Source organism: Xenopus laevis, chromosome 1L (assembly GCF_017654675.1).
Source record: "Xenopus laevis strain J_2021 chromosome 1L, Xenopus_laevis_v10.1, whole genome shotgun sequence".
NCBI lineage: Eukaryota > Metazoa > Chordata > Amphibia > Anura > Pipidae > Xenopus > Xenopus laevis.
In genome coordinates this window covers 88,262,250-88,282,903 of record NC_054371.1, presented here as the reverse complement: position 1 = coordinate 88,282,903, position 20,654 = coordinate 88,262,250, and the positions used below count along the sequence as shown (strand labels likewise).

Genomic DNA, 20,654 nt, shown 5'->3' with positions numbered 1-20,654 from the left:
TGTAATTTGGGTCTTCGTGCCTTAAGTCTACTAGAAACTCATTTAAATATTAAATAAACCCAATAGGCTGGTTTTGCTTCCAATAAGGATTAATTATATCTTAGTTGGGATCAAATACAAGCTACTGTTTTATTATTACAGAGAAAAGGGAAATAATTTTTAGAAATTTGGATTATTTGGATAAAATGGTGTCTATGGGAGACAGCCATTCCGTAATTCGAAGCTTTCTGGATATCAGGTTTCCGGATAAGGGATCCTATACCTGTACTACAGAAAAAAATATTATAAATTGATTAGAGCTCCTGTGATCTACAGTAAACATACTGCAGCAGATGCATAGAAATGTATAACATAGGCAAAAGGTAATTTTTCTTTATTTTAGGGCAGACTTATCAAAGGTTGAGTTGTATTTTTCCGAAAATTTTTTAGAGATGTAGTTTTCAGTCAAAAACTCAAATTTAAAAATCTGGTTAAAAAAATGTGAATTTTCAGGGTTTTATAAAAAAAATTTTTTGGGGTTCCCCAAATCTGGAAATAGCTCTAATCTGAAAATACTCCAGCTCAAACCTGTTGGTGTAATGTAAAAGCCAATGGCAGAGGTCCCTTGAACCATTTGAAGATGTTAATAGACTTCATGATGTTCAGGTTTTTTCTGTGGGTTTCGCTCGAAAACTCGATTAATTCGCGCAATTCGAGTTTTTTATCATGGAAAATTCAATTCATTCGGGTTTTCAGGTCGTTCACCCTGAATTCACTGATCCTAGTATTTTTCCATTTGTGTTTATTCTTAAATCGGAAAACATTCTATTTAAATCACAAACCTCTAAAACTCAACCTTTTATAAAAAAAAAAATCCCATTAGTGTTTGGGTGTCTTGTTTGGGTGTCTATTTATAGACATATTCTACACAGATAGATAAAATCCCAGAGCCAGTTCCACATATAATACCTCAAAATACATGGCAGGGTTAATATCAGTAAAAATGTAAGTGACAGTGGCAGTTTCATATGGAATAGCCCAGAACATGTGACAGATACTGTGACACAATATACCTGTAGATGGATGGCTAAATGTGACAGAATAGATGGATGGATAAATACATTGCCAATTGCATGTATAATGCTCCCAGAACACATAGCAGATAAATGAATAAAGTTCCATGCACAGTAACCCCAGAACTCATTGTAGTATAAATGTTTTGCCTATATAATGAATACGCACTGTGACTTCCAACTAGAATATAATAGCATTTTAAATCTTAGCAACCCTGACATAATGCTGCCCATGATCATTCACAATTTTTTTACACGGCTGTTGAAATGTCCCTATTCAGTATTCAGCATTCTGGCTTATCAGAGTGCTGCATTTCCATTAACTTGCCATTAGTGTCTGCAAATTATAATGTGCAATAAAAACATATTTCTGTTTAAAATGGGTTGTTTCAGATATTTAGTATGGATTAAACAACACTCAAGGCACGTCTAATAGCCTGACAGGTTTTATCAGACTTTACAATTCATGTAATAGAGTATGAAGCAAAAATTGTATTTATTGGGTTTATTAACCAACATACACAAACATTTACAGACTAGGGTACTTATTTAGATGATTAACCCATGGGCTCTAGGGAGGGAGATAGTGGTCAAACGTCATGCAGACATTTCCAAAGAATTGTAGAATGTATGTATGTAACATTTAATTTATAAAGCTCTGTTACGACATACAGCACTGTGTAATAGATAAAAAAAAGATAAACACGACATACAAAAAAAAATACAAAGAGTTAATATAAGTTCACAGAGCTTAAAGGGGTTATTTATTAAGGTTGTGTTTTCCACGAAAATTTGAGTTTTCGAGTTGATTTTTTTGCTCACATTTTCACTCGATTTTTTTGCAAGATTTATTATACCCCAACCCTGGAAATAGCTTGAATCCGAAAATACGCCATCTAAAACCTAAGTCATGTCGGAGTCAATGGCAAAGGTCCCTAGAGCCATTTGAAGATGTTAATAGCCTCCATGATGTTCAAGTTTTTTTCAGAGGCTTTTGCCCAAAAACTAGAGTGCTTCGAGTTTTTCCACCAAAAAAATTTGAGTTTTTCGGATTTTACAACTGGAACTCGCAGAAGCAGGTTTTTGCCATTCAAGTTTTTTTTTAACATAAGCTACCATTGAAGCTGTGAGTTATTTGAATTCATTTGATGTATAAAAAAACTCTAACATTTGACCTTTGATAAATAAACCCCTGTCATGTGGTAAGAGAGACAGTAGGAAATAGGTCCCTGCCCATAGAATGGAAACCTTTATATTAGGCTCAAATGTGTGTTTTCTGGACAAAGCCTGCTTCTCTCCCCTCTGGTTCTAGAATTTTCGTTTGTCTCGTTGAAAAAAATTAGATTGGCTTTCTCTGAATAAACAAGAAATGAGGAAGGATTTACATGTAGAAGAGACAGAACTGGATGGAAGTGTCTTCTTCCAGCCTCAGCACCTCTGTAACAACAGTACTTAGTTATTTAAACCATCCTGGCATTTGATTATGCGTAGCACTGGGATAACTGATAAACATCTACTCACTATTTTACTTATACTTAATATGCTATAACAATGTACCAATGTCTGTATAGATGTGGCTTGGATTTATGCTTTCACCTCATTGACATACAAGTACCTTAGCATCATCTACTGGGAATTCTATTCTAATTTTATCACAGTAAATACACAGCATTCACAACCTCTGTGAGTTTCACTTGTCACCTCTCTGTATAGTAATACTGCTCCACTGTGATTCGATTATTGGAAGATGCTGAGAATTTCCCATACCAGTCAGTTGAACTGAAGAAGCTGCTCTGATGAGTAGTGAAATGTCTTCAAGGATTAATCAGCAAGTCCAGTTGCTCTATATTTATTTCAGATATTGCTTTTGTACCATGTAATGTACAATATATTATGTAAATATAGTGAACTTTTAACATGCTATTGGAGAGCGATGTTCATTTATTTTTCACTATTTTGGTCCTTCCCAGTCACAGGGCAGGAGAGATCAAATTATAATTATTACTACTGCAAAGTGCATTAAACAGTAAGGGTCTGGCCACATGGGCAGATTCGGGGAGATTAGTCGCCAGGCGACAAATCTCCTCTTCTTTGCGGCGACTAATCTCCCCAATTTGCCTTCTGCCGGCTAAAATGTAAATCGTCTGGGGGCAGGCACATGGAACGCGTTGTTTTTCTAAGTCGCCCGAAGTTTCCTTGCGCGGCAATTACAGGTGACTTCGGAAAACGAAGCGTTCGGTATGCCTGCCTCAGGTTTATTTACATTTTAGCCGGAGGAAGGCAGGGGAAGGCAGATCGGGGAGATTTGTCACCGGGGGACTAATTCCCCGAATCTGCCCGTGTGGCCAGACCGTAAACCATATGTTCTCAAGTACCAAATGCCAGGCAACATTGGGCCACTACATGATGCATATATTTTACCACCAGTAGTTGAGATTAATTTCGGTTGGAAGGCAACTTTGGACATTTTGTGAAAAATTCCCTGAATCTGCCCGTGTGGCCAGACCCTAAACCATATGTTCTGAAGTACCAAATGCCAGGCAACATTGAGCCACTACATGATGCATATATTTTACCACCAGTAATTGAGATTAATTTCGGTAGGAAGGCAACTTTGGACATTTTGTCTGTGTTTGCGTTGGAGAAGATGAAATGCAGGCGACAAAAAGGGGTCATCATTTGTAATGTGGGAACAAAGTGCAAGAATAGATGAAAACCTCCATGTTTGTTCAGATTGCACTTCCAGCCTAAATGCAGTTCTCTGCCCTGTTTCTAAGCCCAGAGTCCTGTGCCCGCCCTATGAACACATCACTGCCCGAGGGGCAGGTGATTCACATTTCAAAAGTCAAAGGCAGTTCTACACAGTAACAAAGGGTGTTTACATGGCTCATGCATCCTCAAACCACACACTACAAGCAATAATGAACCAATTTTATTTAAATGGTTAGGAATTGCAAGGGTTAGCTGTGATGCCAGCAGTATAGAAAAACTGCCCTACCTGAAGAGCAGTGCTATTTGCAGAGAAGCAGCACAAGGAATAAATGTAGAATTCTGTTCTGTGTATACACAGCTTTCTGCATTCCGAGTTTCTCACATTTTTTTCCATTCTTTCCCTTCCCCTCTGTCAGTCCTACACATGCATGCACACACAGACTACTGGAGTCAAGATCTCTCAGCACTGGCATCATCTCTCCCTGTATGAGTCCCATTAATTTCTTATTTTTACAAATCTAACCTCACACAAGAGGACATGGGCACAATCTGGCGCTGAATTGTTTCCAGATTTCCCAGAACTAAGGAACTTCATGTCACCTGTGGGACATAATGCTTTGCTGCTTTTACTGCTTTTTGAATGAAGATGTTCTATTTGGAGAGCAATTCAGAGTATCAGTTTTTTGGAGCTTCTGTCCTTTTCTCTGTGCTTTAAACTGACAAGTATTTGAGTCTGAACGTGAAAGAGAGGATTGTTTGTACAATGCTTTTAGAGAAGTGGCTTGGGTTTGTAACCTACACCTTTCACATGTGGATATTTGTGATACTGACTTTTCCTGGAGGTAAGTTCTTATAACCTTCTGCTCATGTGACTTTAGTAGTTTGTAATTTTTATATATATGTGTGTGTTGGAAGGTTTATAGCTGAGATATTGATTGTCCCCTCATACACATTGTTACTGACTGTTTCACTGTAAATATTAGACATTGGTGGGGAGCCAGATATTAATAATTCCAGATAACTGAGAAAAAGCATTTGGAATAAAAAAACTGAGTATCTATCCAAGAACCAAAAGTTTTAGATTCCAACCCTGAAAGATCCCAGATATATTACTAGACGTTTTACATTTCCTGTACTATAGAAAAAACATATTTTATTCCTACTGAACTTCTAGTATTTCTTGCCTCTGGACTGTAATAATTGTAGTCTGTATTGGATTTAATAGAAGCATTGATGGCTAGTTTTGAAAACCTAGTAACTTCTAGATCCCATACTGTGATGCTGATCTGAACTCCAAGTAGGTTAAATATTGACAATACTTATTCACTGAATAGCTGAAACTATAAAGGAGGGATGTTTAACACCATATTTTATTTTGCTGGGGCTAAAACGGGTCTCCACCAATTCTTGGATTACTGTGTGGGGACTGAACCCAAAATGTGTGAAGATCTCGGAGTTAGATGTTGAAAGATTTTGAAATACAATAGTTTTATCACCTTTCCTATAACTGTTGTTAGTACCACTGAATAAAAGAGAGATTAATCGTCATTGATATAGATATAGAGTTGTTTCTGAAATGCAACTGCCATCATATACAAATGAGGTTACATACATATGATAAAATGTGGCATTGGCATTGTAGTACTGACTGTCAGAGGCATTTGTGACTACATTGTTGTCAATTAAAACAAGAGCCCAGTGTGAAGATCTGTACACAGAAACTGATTGATGTTGTCCAACCACTTCACCCCTGGCATAAACACTTAAATTTTGCTTGTCTGTTCTACTGTTGTACCTGCAGCATAATATGTATATAATTGGTGACGGGCAAATTTGTCCTGTTTCGCTGAAAAATTCTCGAATTTCCCATGAAATTCACCAAACGGCAAAATTGTTGTCGGCGACAATTCCAATGCCTGCGATAATTTGGCGCACATTAAAGTCAATGGGTGTGCTTTTAATTGTCGCAGTGAATTTTCGCAGCAAATTCGCAAATTTATTCGCCGGTTGCGAAACATGGAAATTCGCTGCAAATTTGCGCCTGACGAATAAATTCGACCATCACTATATATATAATGATTTGATAAGCTACTTACAAAGACAGATCTGTTTCCCATGCATGGAGGTGTGCAAAACTCCTGATGCAGATAGAACACCTAGGGGCAAATTCACTAACCAGCGGAGTTGCGCCAGCGATGGCTTTGCCGGACTTCGCCTGGCAAATTTTCACCAGTGCTCCGCAAATTTACTAAAATGCGAAGTTGCCCCAGCGAGGCGAAATGTAGCCAGGTTGCACTAGCGAAAATTCGCCAGACAGAGCGATTTTTAGCCCTGGCGTTAGTGTGCGAAGTTGCGCTAGAGTCTATCTTCTTTGCTAGCGTATTTTCGCCAGCGCCCATTAGTAAATGGGCGAAGTATCGAACTTGCTTAACGCTGACGAATTTTCGCCAGCGTTCACCACTTCGCACCTTAGTGAATTTGCCCCCTAGCAGTCATGAGCTAACTGCTGCAGACTGAATACTCATTCACAGGAGTCTGTAGTCCTGCTTTGTTCTGCTGCCATTCATCTGAAAGATTAATTTTTATACAATATACTTTTCTTGAAGCATTCTTTGACTGATTCAGTTTACAGGGTGTTAATTATAAGAAAGCTAAGTTGAGACAAAGCTAACAAACACTGTACGTTTAAGATACATATTCAGTGAATGTATAAAATCTAAATATTTCATGTTACAAAAAATGTATTTGTATATAATAGATTGTATGAAAAAGTATGATCATTGTGCATTGATGGTTATTTTCTTTACATATTGTTCAAAAAACAGATTGATCAAGCAATATTTTGCTGTTTATTCATGCACACAATAGGAAAAATTTCCAAAAGAATCTTATATATATCTCCAGCTCTGATGCACTTGAAGTACTTTAATTAAACTGGTATGAAAATGGGAATGATTTAGAACTTTTTAATGCTGCATTTTTCTGCTTTATACTATGATACAATGATGCTTAGTACAACTATATGGAACTCCATATAGGGTTTTATTTACCAAAGCAACCAGGCAGTGGTTTGAATGAAAGAATATGAATAGGAGAGGGACTGAATAGAAACATAAATAAAAAATAGCACAACAATAACATTATAGCCTCACAGAGCAATACTGTTTTGGCTGCTGGGCCAGTGACCCCCCAGTTTGAAAGCTGCAAAGGGGCAAAAGAAGAAGGCAAATAATCAAAAGATGATATCAAATAAAAATAAATAATGAAGACCAAATTTGCCATAGAACATTCTATGAAATACTTGAAGTTGTCTAAGTTGAACACCCCTTTGTGCACAAAGTTTCTCTACACTGTAGTACAGCTGCAATAGTGACTGCTTTGGAACCCAATGCCCCAAATCTTGGGTCCTTAGCTATTTTTCTAAGGAATTGGGATTTTATAATAATCCAGCCCGTGAAAAAGTGGCACTTTTAAAGCCATGGGTTTTAAAAGGATGGGTAGAACAGAATTGAGGACTGATTTGTTCAAATCCAACCTGGAGAATCCTTAAAGTATTCCCAGGAATAATATTGATATATTAAATGAATGTGTTAACATTAGTGGGAAAGAATGACTAAAATCTTTTTGTACAAAACTGACCCAGGTGCCCTCAGACCAGATACATCTTGAGTCATGATCAGGGATACAGATGAAATAAGGGGGATTGTACCAATTGCATGACCCTGATGCCTGTTCCACTAGCTTATGTCCAAACTGAAGCTCATGCCAATGTATATGTAAAAGAGTTGTGGAAATAAACAGTCTCCAAAAACCGCAGAAGCTTTGCTGCAAGGTTTATTCACACTAGTGAACCAGGATTAAGCACCCTGTAAACTAGGACCATGACAGCTTTCAATAGGCGTGCTTCGTAATGAGATTATCAAACTGATTATCAAACTGTACATTTAAAGCATACAGAAATATTTGAGTTTTTGCTTTTGGTGCTGGGATGAATGAAGGGAATATTCCTTTTAGGTTGTGCATTCTTGTATCTGCCTTTTAGGCCTGCAGGGAATATGTAGTTGAAAAGGAAGATGCTGATGATCCTGAAAGCATTAATAATCATCAGGAGGATATGTGTTCTAGTGGAAAATTTCTTTGTTGATTATTTGCCAACTTTAGTGATGTGCCCCCTTGATAAATGACCTGTATTGTGTCTGTATTGTGTCTAAAAGGTTACTGAAGCTGTTAATTTAGGGATTGATTGATACTCTTTCAGGATATGCTGAAAATGAAAAGGATCCATGAGATACAACGTTAATGTTTTTGACTGTGCTGCTCGGTTGCTATGTACATGTGAAATGAAGGGAAGCAAACCTTGCTGCTGTGTTTATAATGTGTACTTAATTATAGAGCTACTGTGAGAGACCTAAACTTAGAACACTTAGGGGCCTATTTATTAAACCTTGATTTTTTCTGGTCAAGGTTTTTAGGGGGAAAACTTGAATTTTTCATGGAAAAATAAAAACACAACTTTTAAAGATTTAATATACCCCCAAAGCTGCTAAAAATCCAAATCTGAAAATACGCCCTTTCATACCTGTAGAGGTCATGTAGAAGTCAATGGCACTGTATAATTCGAAAATGTCGGGGGTTTTGTCCAATAATCCGAAAAAATTGAGTTTTCCCAGAGAAAACTCGATAAAATCGAGTTTTCAGAGCATCAATCGTATGTTACAAATTGACGCTCGGTCATGACTTTTTTTTGCTCCAGTTTCTTCAAGAAAAATTATTGATAAAAAGTTAAAGAGTTAAATCATAGCATGGAGTTAGGTCGACTTTGTTTTTTAAAATAAAAATTAGATAAATTTGAGTTTTAGTAAATCAGCCCCTTACAGCTGGGCACTTTGCTCATGGGCAAGAGGGAGAAAACTACAGGCATGAGGCATTAGGATATGCTGCTATTTAAAAAATTCATTACAATCACAAGAGCAAAACAAAAATAATTAGTTGTTTTTTGAGAACAAAAAATGTAATTGCAAAAACTATGTTTATTTAAAAGCTCTTTAAATCTGTAACTTATTTCAAATCATACAACAAAAGTTATTTAATCTGTCATTGATTTGGTTACTGTTAAGCAAAATATTACAAGATACATTCCTCACTCATAGGTGAGAAAGGAAGGGCATGTGATAGCTCCCTACAAGGTCACTTTGCTCCTAGTTTACATGCCGTAAGCAAGGTATTATAAGTCACTGAGGATTTCTATGACCATATTATATATAGGTTATGGAACTCCCAGGTGACTTCTAATATCCTATTTTACAACTTGGTGCAACAAATAAACATATTTATTATAATACACAAGTCTTAGTGAGTCATGTGACAGAAATTACATCACTATGCACTGATTATAGCTGATGACATCACTAAACACTGTTAATGAAGATATAATTTACACCATATTCAGGACTTTGGAAGTTGAAAAGTTCATGCCAGCCAGGAATAGCACATCTGTCCCTTTCATGCTGTCATGATCAGATGAGTAATTTCCTCAAAAGCACAAACATATTCTGTTTTCTTCAAGAAATATAGAATATATAACATTTTAAATTTTCTAAAAAGACAACCACATGTTTCAGTCTAATTTTAAATATTTTGGTTGTTTGGTTAACTAATGTATGTACAAATCCACAGGGATTTGGATACAGTTATGGTAAAATGCATGATAGAACTTCTCTGTATAAACACAAGAAACTGTATGTGCAATGTTTGCTCTATCAAATCCAATAAATCAAAGCCTACAAAAACTGACTATCGTTTACTTACTCATGCTTGACCCTGAACTTTGAAGGAATTAATTGGAATTAATTGGGCTGGAGAGTTTTGTGTCATTGGTAAACACTGATACATTACTTACAATACCCTCCCCTGAGTCATTAATGAACATGTTAAATAAAAGTGGACCCAAAACTGAGCCCTGGGGCACCCCACTAAGAACCTTACTCCAAGTAGAGAATGTACCATTAACAACCACCCTCTGTACCCGATCCTGTAGCCAGTTTCCTATCCATGTGCAAACAACTTCATTAAGCCCAACAGACCTTAGTATAGAAAGCAGTCATTTGTGGGGGACGGTATCAAATGCTTTGGCAAAATCCAAATAGCTCAAATCTACTGCTCCCCACTGTCCAGCATCTTACTTACCTCATCATAAAAAGCAATCAAACTTGTCTGAAATGATCTATCCTTCATAAAGCCATGCTGATTGCTGCTCATAATGCCATTCACTAGGACAACATTTTGAATGTGATCCCTTAACAAGATTTCAAATAATTTTCCCACCACAGATGTCAAACTTACTGGCCTATAATTGCCAGGCTGAGAACGGAATCCCTTTTTAAATATTGGAATGACTTCAGCTTTTCTCCAATCCATAGGTACCATACCAGATGAAAGTGAATCTGAAAAAATCAGAAATAGGAGCCAGTCTAAAACTGAACTAAGCTCTCTTAAAACCCGGGGGTGTATGCCATCTGGCCCTGCACCTTGTTTACATTAATTTTTATTACAGCTTTTGAATCATATCCTGAGGCAGCCACTGACTGAGCCATCAGTGTAGCTATGAATTGAGCCTGGGAACTCTGACTCCTCTATTGTATACACTGAAAAAAAGAACTGATTTAGCACATTTGCCTTATCTGTATCTGTTACAACCATTCTGATACCATTATTTAAAGGAGCAACACGCAACCCACATCTTTTTACTATTAATCTACTTCAAAAACTTGTTTGGGTTAGTCTTAGGGCCCTAACACACGGGTGGTTTTACCTTCGTTCCCCTGCAATAATTGAGTGCGTCTACTCCTACACTCCCCTGCGGCTGAACGGAAGAAAGCACAACACAGAGGATCGCAGGTAAAACAACCCATGTGTAAGGGCCCTAATCCTCTGCAGAAATGCATTCCTCATTTCCTTTCTTTGCCTACAGGATTGCTGTTTTACAACATTTATTATAGTGTTTATATTCATTAAATGCAGTTTTTGTCCCAACAGACTTGTAGTTTTTAAATGCCTTTCTCTTCTTTCCTGTTAACTTCTTTACTTCTATATGAAGCCACATAGGGTGATTCTTAGATTTCTACTTGTATGTATTTTACTATAATCTACAGTCTGGTCATTTCCCTATGGGACCAGACTGTAAATTATATCCTTATAAACAGCACGTTCTGGCGTCAGAACGCGCCGTTTATAAACTTAAAGAGACAGCACTTGTAGCTGCTGCTCTATCCTGTACCCTTGTTTCCAGCCAGCTTGGCTTTCAAGCGCCAGACTTCCTTGTTTCGCCCACTCGTAACACGCTCCACCTGTTTCACTGCCTCCCATCTATCGGCTGCACTTTCCTTCCTCTCACGTCTCCTGCAGCTGCCTCCCTGATGTCGCTTCCTTCCTCACACGATTCCGCTCCACTCTCGCTCCCCCTCCCGTCCACTATGGCAAGTCTCGCTCCACCCTCCCATCAATCATCTCAAATCACGCTCCCCTCCCATCCACAATCACAAGTCTCACTCGCCCCTCCCATCACTATATCAAGTCTCACTCCCTCTTCTTCCCTTGCCCCCACCCCCATCTCTGATGCAGCAGAATGTCATCACACAGAGCAGGCACCTGCAAAATAATCTACAGAAAGCAAAAGAAATACAGGTACTTAAATCAACAAGGAGGGACTACAGCAAAAAAAAAAGTAATGCATTTTGTAAAAAGCAAAGACAGGATATAAAAATTGAACTTTGAAACTGTAGATTATAATAAATAATGTACCCCCTACTTAAAATTTATAAATATATTATAAGCACCTCGGAGTTATGTGACCTGTATAAAAGCACTCGGCCTGCGGCCTCGTGCTTTTATATGGTCACATAACTCCTCGGTGACTAATAATATCTTTATAAATTACAGTAGGGGGTACATTATTCACTATATATTTTTATCATAGAACTGCAAAAAATATTCTGCACATTTTAAAGTACTGCAATAATTATTGTGGTATACTATTTGTCACATCATTAAGTACAGCCTTATACAATATATTTTTATGGTATGAAAAATATATTATGGTGTCTATTTTTATGGACTTTTTTTACATTTTGTCCATATTTTTATGGGAATATAGTTAACTTTAGGAAATGTATATTTTATGTTCCAATTAAAGGGGTTGTTAACCTGCCAACACTTTTATCAGTTCAGTTGTTTTCAAATACTTGACTAGAAAATACTCTTTTCAGTTACTTTCTGTTTTTTATGTGTGACCATTTTTCCAATATTGAAGTTTAAAGGAACAGTTCAATGTGAAAATAAAAACTGGGTAGATAGGCTGTGAAAAATAAAAAATGTTCTAATATAGTTAGTTAGCCAAAAATGTAATGTATAAAGGCTGGAGTGACTGGATGTGTAACATAATAGCCAGAGCACTACTTCCTGCTTTTCTGCTCTATATCTCTGAGTTAGTCAGCGACTTGAAACGGGGCCACACGGTACATTTCTGTTCAGTGCGTTTGCAATTGATCCTCAGCATATATCCCTATCATAGTGGGCGATGCCGCTGAAGAATGCTTACCTGCCTTTGTAAGTAACCGAACGCTCACTTGTTCACTACTTTTTCTGCTCTAGGAAGCCACACACTGCACACCCCATGAAAAATTTAAACCACACACAATTAGCGACCGCACACATACGCTCTCTGTGTGTGAAATTGCAACATGACGTTTCCTGGATTGGTGGAAGTTCAAGCTGCATGCGGCCCGTGGGCCAAGGGTTGGACACCCCTGGTATACACTTATGTAGCAATTAGTAAAAGTTCAGAATTTGTACCTGGATTACTGATATGCCAGACTAAAACCCCAGAGACAGGAACATTAAAGGTAAAACTTCAGCTTTGGAAAAAAATTGTAAAGAAGAGTAATTGAAAAAAGTCATTATTTCTGGTGAACAATCTGAAGATAACTGCACTGAAAATATGTTTGGATTGTAAGCAACCCCTTTAATAGTTTGGAACATATGTTGAATCATCACACAAAGATGATTATTTATTGTTGTGTTGCTATGTTTGGGAGCTGTATCACACAAAGATAGAACTCTACATGTGGACTAGCAGAGGAAATGTGAAATGTATATTAGATTTCTGTTTGTTGACTGTGAGGATTCATGATCATAAACTTGTGAAAACGTGTGACTAAAACCCCCTGTACGACCTAAGGTCAACATCTGAGCCAGTCAACTTGCCCTGATTATTCTTCTGCATGTTTGCAACAATTGATGCCATCAATAGTGATGACCAATACTGCCCTGTTTCACTTCACCAAAATATTGCAAAATGGCATCATTTCACCAAATACATTTAATTAGTTTTGTTTCTCCACAATTATCGTATGTCAAATGCATTGGAGTCAATGGATTTTTTCCAGTTTTTTTTCCCAGCAAGAAAAAATTCATACAAAATTCTAATAATGCTGTTGAAACAAAACACATGGCAATATTTTAGTGCTGATTTGCAAAAATTTCAGGTCAAATTAGGTGCCATCAGTAATATTTACAGTACATTTAGTTAGTCTGAAAGAAGGTAGACCAACCTCTGTAATGGTGATTTTATGTCATTATGTAGATTTGGAAGATTTCCTCCCTTTAGCTTTTTATTCGGCAGTTCTCCAGTTTGCAATTTCAGCTATCTGGTTGTTAGGGTCCAAATTACCCTAGCAACCATGCATTGATTTGAGTATGAATTGGAGAAGTCCTGGATAGAAATATGAGTGATAAACAGTAGAAATAACAATACATTTGTAGCCTTACAGAGCATTTTTTTAGATGGGCCCCCACAGTGACCCCCATATGGAAGCTGGGAAGAGTCAGAAGAAAAAGGCAAATAATTAAAAATCTATAAAAAATAAATAACGAAGACCTGTTGAAAAGTATCTTAGAATTGGACATTCTATAACAAACTAAAAGGTGAACCACCCCTTTAAGCATGATTTCTTACAGGAAAACTATACCCCCCCCAAACAATGTAGGTCTCTCTAAAAGTATATCGAATAAAACAGCTCATGTAAAACCCTGCTTCAGGCAAATAAACCATTTTCATAATAAAATACTTTTTTACTAGTTTGTGTCATTGGGTAATCATATATAGAAAATTGCCATTTTAAAAAATAAGGGCCGCCCCTTGGGATCCTAGGATTCACGGTGCACACAAACAAACCTAATACACCAAACATATTAGGTCACATGAGCCAATTAACAGACAGAGTTCTGTCTTTTGCTTCCACACTTCTTCCTGTTCCTGTTAGCTCTGTAGTATTTCAGGTGATCTCTGAGGCAGCACAGAGACCATCACAAAATGGTGGTTTAAGGCAAGAGATGTAAAAGGGCAATATTTACTTAAATATATATACCAGTATGGTAAGATTGTTTAATATGCCACTTAATTTGAAATAAACTAATATAAAGTATTCATTTTGGGGGTATAAATTTCCTTTAACCACCATTTCTTCAGTTGTCGATAAATCATCCATGCATATGTCAGTGTGCAATGCAAATTGGCAACTCTTGCTGGAATCAAGATCAAGTTAGAGCAGGGAGAATCTGATAGTCAGGGCTGGAAACATGTTACCTACACTGTATATGAAGAGCACTCGTTTTATTTATCAAAGATTTCTGACAACATTTTATGGACTTTACAGCCACATTCAAAAATAAAAAAATAAAACAATTTGATATACTTAAATGCAATTAACTTTTTCATGGTTTTTCTTAAATAAGGTAATGATTTTGAAAAACCTTCGTAAAAACCTGCTCTGAAACCAGTGGCTTTTCTGCCATGAGGCAAGGCACCTTGCCTCAGGCGGCAGCTCCCCGGAAGTTATCAGAGGTGGAAAAAAGGGGGATGCAGGCTGCACCGGCACTCGGCTGGGAGGGGCAAACATGAGGCAGGCAGTGGGTGGGGAGATGCAGACAGGCAGGCGAGTTGGGAATTGCAGTGCATCTAGCCCTTCTACGATTTTTTAATGGGGCGCATGTGCCATGGTGTCACGCGAAGGGGCGGAGGTAACACAGGGGAGAAGGGAGAGCAGAGCGGCAGACGAGAGAGGAAAGCAGCAGAGGGGAACAAAGACTAGTGGAAATGCAGAGGACCCTTTAACAGGTACCTGCCCAGAGCCCCCCTATTTTTGCTCCCTAGGCAGGTGCCTCTTCTGCCTACCCATAGTTCCAGCCCTGATCCAGGCACCTGCCTTTCCCAAAGCAATGTTACTAATGTAAAGTTGGTCTTCCCTTTGCTGCTATAACAGAATCTGTGAAGCCTTTTCACTAGAATATTATTATAATTATTCTTAATAATACTGTAACTGACAACAAGTGGAAAAGAGGGCCCTGTACAAAAATGCTTCAATCTAAAAGAAGAAGGGTTTACTACATAAGGAGGAAAAAGAAGGGTGAACAGGGGCACACAGAGCAGGTGAGAAAGTGAGGAAATATTTGAGTTAGTCTAGAATGCTTTCACAATTGTTGTCAATTGTTTTAAAAAAAGGAATATGGCTAGAAATTAAGTATTTTATATACAAATCGTACTTACCAGCCTAGAGGTGCTACATAAAAGTAATGATTCAGGTTTTCAAAGTTGTGCACAAGGTGTCACCATCTTAGATTTCGATAGGAGTGTCAGTGGAGGTGTTTAGCATGTTCTGGGCTGTTATTGAGAAACTAAGGGGGTTGTCACAAATCATCAAGCAGAAAGTGAGTTTCATAAAAGCTGATGATACATGGGCTGATTATTATATTCTGATTCACACTGCACTGGTATCATTTTATCACTAATCAGCCTTCTGATGGGATGTGTATATGTATATATATATATATATATATATATATATATATATATATATATATATATATATATATATATATATAAAGGCAGAATAAGCTGAAGCACACCAGGATTTTCTTCAAAAAGATAAAGCTTTATTACATCAACGTTTCGGCCCTCGCATGGAGCCTTTATCAAGATACAAACTTACACAAGTGAAAGGTTTTTAAAGACTCACCCAGCTAACACCCACCTCCCAAACACACCCACAATGCAGGTGGACAAAATAATCAATTAGTGAACATTTTCTTTAGTGTGGCTAGATTTAATACCAGATGCAATCTGAAAGACAAAATGTATAATACCCTGAGTGCTAAAAGGTTATAACATGTATAAATATACAGAAAGTGCTGAATAATATATATTAAAATCTCATAAAAATTCAGTTAAAAAAGTTTTTTTTTGTAAATATAAAAACAAAGAATGGTAATGAACTGAATGCAGAAAATATTTAATACTGAATCTTATTAATATTCAAGTTAAACTTGAGCCTGTTATCTCTTATCCAAAAAAGGGGAAAAGGAACAATAAATTCGTTTAAACCACGTGGAGCTACAGTATCTAATGTTCTAATCCAATAAACCTCCTTTTGAAGTAGCAACCGGTCCCAGTCACCTCCCCTATTGGGTTCAGGTACCAAGTCTATGCCCTTTAATAGGAAATGTTTAGGTAATGGTAGATCGGATTTACCGGTTTCTATGGCCCTTTTAATTGAAGATCTATGGTTACCCATTCTCTCACGTAAAGTGTTTTGTGTCTCCCCAACATATGTCAAGCCGTAAGGGCATGTTATGATGTAAATTACGTGGGTTGTTGTGCATGTAAAGCGATGTTTAATGCGTATTTTCTTTCCAGTGTGGGGGTGTCTAAAGGAATTTCCTGATGTCATTTGTCTTCATGTAATGCAACCTGCACACTTAAAACACCCTTTCTTCAATTTAGTAAGAATGCCCCCTTGTGAATCATAACACTGAACAGGATCAGTTTTCATAAGTAAATCTCGCAGATTAGAACCACGTTTGTATCCCCATAATGGTCTTTCCTTCACTTTATTGGCTATATGTTTGTCACTTTGTAAAATGAGCCAATAACTATCCACAATGCTCCTCACTGCAGATGATCCTGTGGTATAGGATGATGTTAGAATAAATCAATCTTGATTATTGGGTATCTTTTTAGCTTGAAGGTCTCTCTCTCTTGTGTCATATGTACTTGTGCTCTAGATAAAGCAGCATGTAAGACCGTCTGTTCGTAACCCCTTTGTTTAAAACGATCAAGAGTTTCTTGTAGCTGTATCTCACAGCAAATGCTGGGTATATTGTCTGAGGACTTCGTTACGATAATCATTATAATTAATTTTAAGAATACCCTCTTCCTTATCTGCCGGGCGTATTATTATGGACTTATCCTCTCCCAAAGACTTAAGGGACTTCTTCTTTTCTCAACAGATAAATTGGGGTATGCTTTAAATGATGTTTCTGGTAAATTAGCAATATCATGGGAAACAGTTTGCAAAAACACTTTAATATTAGTATTACTAGAACTCGGATCATAGTCACTCTTAGTTTTCCATTTGGACTGTGTGGAAAACTGTTTATTGTCTCCATATTGTTCCAATAAACGCAATTTTCTGCCCATTTTGTAACAGTCCACTTCACAGTTAAATCTATTAAACGGCACTGTTGGAATAAAAGAAGTACCTTTACACAGTAATGATGTTTCCGACTGTGTCAGCGTGTGCTGTGATAGATTGTAGATAGGAGTCAGCGTGGGTATCTGGGAGGACGTCCTCCTCTGTTTCTTCCCCCTCCGGATGCGCCTCGGCTTGACTTGCCTGAGCTCCTGGTGCTTACTGGGGAAAACGCTCCTCCTGGCCCTCGGTCTGTGGGCAAAGTGTCCCTCTGAAAATGGACGCTTTCTGACTCTCAGAGGATGCGGCTGTGGCGGTGTGCAGTGCTAGGGGAGCGTCGCGTTCTGATGACATCATATCCGCCTCGCCGGCTGATTCACCTGAGCTGTCCACAGTGCTTAGAGTGTGGGTGCGTTGTCTGCGCCATCTTGGATGACCTCTGGGCCAACCTCCCGTTGTATCCCCGCCTCCAAGCCATCGGTAAACACGATGGTGCTGATAATCCTCATCAACCTTGCGCAACTTGTCTCTTTTAAATCGAAGTAAGTCGCACTTAAATGTATCAACATTCTTTTTCAGCTTATTGACGAACTCAGCAAACGACACGTCATGTATAACAGCTTGCTGTGCATTTTCTAGTGCTGCAATTTCTTTATGTACTTTACTGAGTTCGGTGCTAACTTCTTCTATAACCAAAACCATGAGATCAAGAGAGCAGCGGTTTAACACTCCTATCCATTTTCTACATAGATCAGGATTTTGTCTTCCAATAGTGGGGACATTTTTAATACGAAAACCTTGTGGTATTCTTTTAGATCTAAAATAATCGGATAAAAATAGACTGTGCAAGTCTAAATCCACTTCGCGCTTTTTAAGATGAAAAAGCTTATTATATATATCTATAGGACAGTCTATTCCAGGTTCATCAGTATGTGTATTATGCCACAATACCTTTTCGATTTCAGATTCCGTAATGTGCCAAGTCTCTGCAAACAGAACATTCTGTCCACTTTTCTCCATGAAATCCTCCATGGCCGTGTGGTGAGTAGAATAGCAATTGGACTTTGGTTATAGTTGGTGGTGCTTTAAGCAAAAAAATACATATGCTGTGAAAGGCTTTAGCACACACTTCAAAAGTTACATACCTGGGTGCAGTTCAGAAATCAAATATCCAAAGGCAAAAAAAGCTGAAGCACACCAGGATTTTCTTCAAAAAGATAAAGCTTTTATTACATCAATGTTTCGGCCCTCGCATGGAGCCTTTATCAAGATACAAACTTACACAAGTGAAAGGTTTTTAAAGACACACCCAGCTAACACCCACCTCCCAAACACACCCACAATGCAGGTGGACGAAATAATCAATTAGTGAACATTTTCTTTAGTGTGGCTAGATTTCATACCAGATGCAATCTGAAAGACAAAATGTATAATACCCTGAGTGCTAAAAGGTTATAACATGTATAAATATACAGAAAGTGCTGAATAATATATATTAAAATCTCATAAAAATTCAGTTAAAAAAGTTTTTTTTGGTAAATATAAAAACAAAGAATGGTAATGAACTGAATGCAGAAAATATTTAATACTGAATCTTATTAATATTTAAGTTCAACCTGAGCCTGTTATCTCTTATCCAAAAAAGGGGAAAAGGAACAATATTCGTTTAAGCTATATATATATATATATATATATATATATATATATATATATATATATATATATATATATATATATATATATATATACATATAACTAGATAGGTGCACTCAGATAGCCATGGTAATGCCTAGTTGCTGGAAAAACAATTCATATCTATAAAGCAAAAAAACTTCCGCACACATTGCACACATAGGTCTTGATAAGTGAAAAAAAGCTGGTAGATTTATTTCAACGTTTTGGCTTACAAACTCAAGCCGTCATCAGGAAGGGCCCTTCCTGATGACGGCTTGAGTTTGACGGCTAGAGTTTGTAAGCCGAAATGTTGAAATAAATCTACAAGCTTTTTTTCACTTATCAAGACCTATGTGTGCGGAAGTTTTTTTGCTATATATATATATATATATATATATATATATATATATATTTAGTAGTCCCCAATGGAACTCACACCAAAAGTTCAATCAAAGCCTGGGTGCCAGTCTGTTTTTGTAAAAGTAAATAAAGCAAAACAGTTAAACTAAAGCAGGTTTATTGTATCCAATGTTTTGGTTCTATTCAGAACCTTCATCAGGGAAAGAAAGATTAACAGTGCACAAAATGGCGATTTAAACATGCAAGTTTTAGCAAGCCTTAGCAACAAGTGTGTAATGTATGGGCAAAGTGAGAAGAATGATAACCACATGATGTTGATGGCTCATCAGTCCCCTGGATATGTCAGAGTGTATACATGGGCAATTATACTTATAAATCCCTAAAGCCGCAAGATCACCCATCTGTGGTACTATAGAGGTGAACAGGAACTTCTGCAAGAACCTGGCAGAGTATCGTGCGAGCTCGTAGACGCGTTGCCTATCAACCCATTTACAGCGTCCGTATCCAAGCGCATTACATAGCAAGCATGCATGCGAGACTCCTACTTAATGCCCAGCTTGACTTGCGTCGGACAAGGGAATGAACTGGTCTACTTTACTTGGAGTGCTGTCACCAGAAGACTTTTAGACTCATATATATCTATATATATATATATATATAAATATTCACAAAGTACCTGCACTCCTTCCTTGTTGGCGAGAGTGGGTGCTTGGTCAATCAGAGTATACAATGTTCAAAGTGGACCAGCACACCAAATCTTCAATCAAAAAAGGTTTATTTCAACATCACTCAAGTGTCCAACGTTTCGGCCCACATTAGGGCCTTTATTTGATAAAGGCCCTAATGTGGGCCGAAACGTTGGACACTTGAGTGATGTTGAAATAAACCTTTTTTGATTAAAGATTTGGTGTGCTGGTCCACTTTGAACATTATATCTATATATATATAAATATATATATATATTCTGTATATATATAGAGAGCTAATAGGGCATCTTTGAGGTACAGATTTTGATCGCTAAAGGACTGTGGTAACCGTGGGCTGGTGCAATACCCTAAAACATAGTGCTCAGTAGTTGTACCGTAGATGTATTTTTTTTCCCTGCAGGATATTTAAGGATGCCATCAAGATATCTTGTCGTAGGAGACAACAAAGCAGGGGATTACTGTTTATACCTTTATGTGCTGAGTCAGTAAGCCTGTCCTATTGCTAGCTCTCTTGCTGCATACTGAGATGCTTTCCAGTGACCTTAAACACAATGTGCAAGGACAAAATTAAAGAAAAAAAGACCAAGTGTTTCTTATTTCATCCTTATGCTCTTTGAATCCTCATT

At 37.5% G+C, this 20,654-nt stretch overlaps 1 protein-coding gene across 1 annotated transcript in view; it reads left to right on the top strand.

Annotated features, from left to right (window-relative positions):
* The first annotated feature begins 3,942 nt into the window (after positions 1–3,942).
* The window catches only part of LOC108719663 (neuronal acetylcholine receptor subunit alpha-7), a 92,336-nt gene continuing 75,624 nt past the window's right edge, over positions 3,943–20,654 (top strand). The window contains exon 1 of the mRNA XM_041591089.1: positions 3,943–4,606. Coding sequence (XP_041447023.1) covers positions 4,528–4,606 — 79 coding nt within the window. The 5' untranslated portion in view covers positions 3,943–4,527. The remainder of the gene's footprint in view (positions 4,607–20,654) is intronic.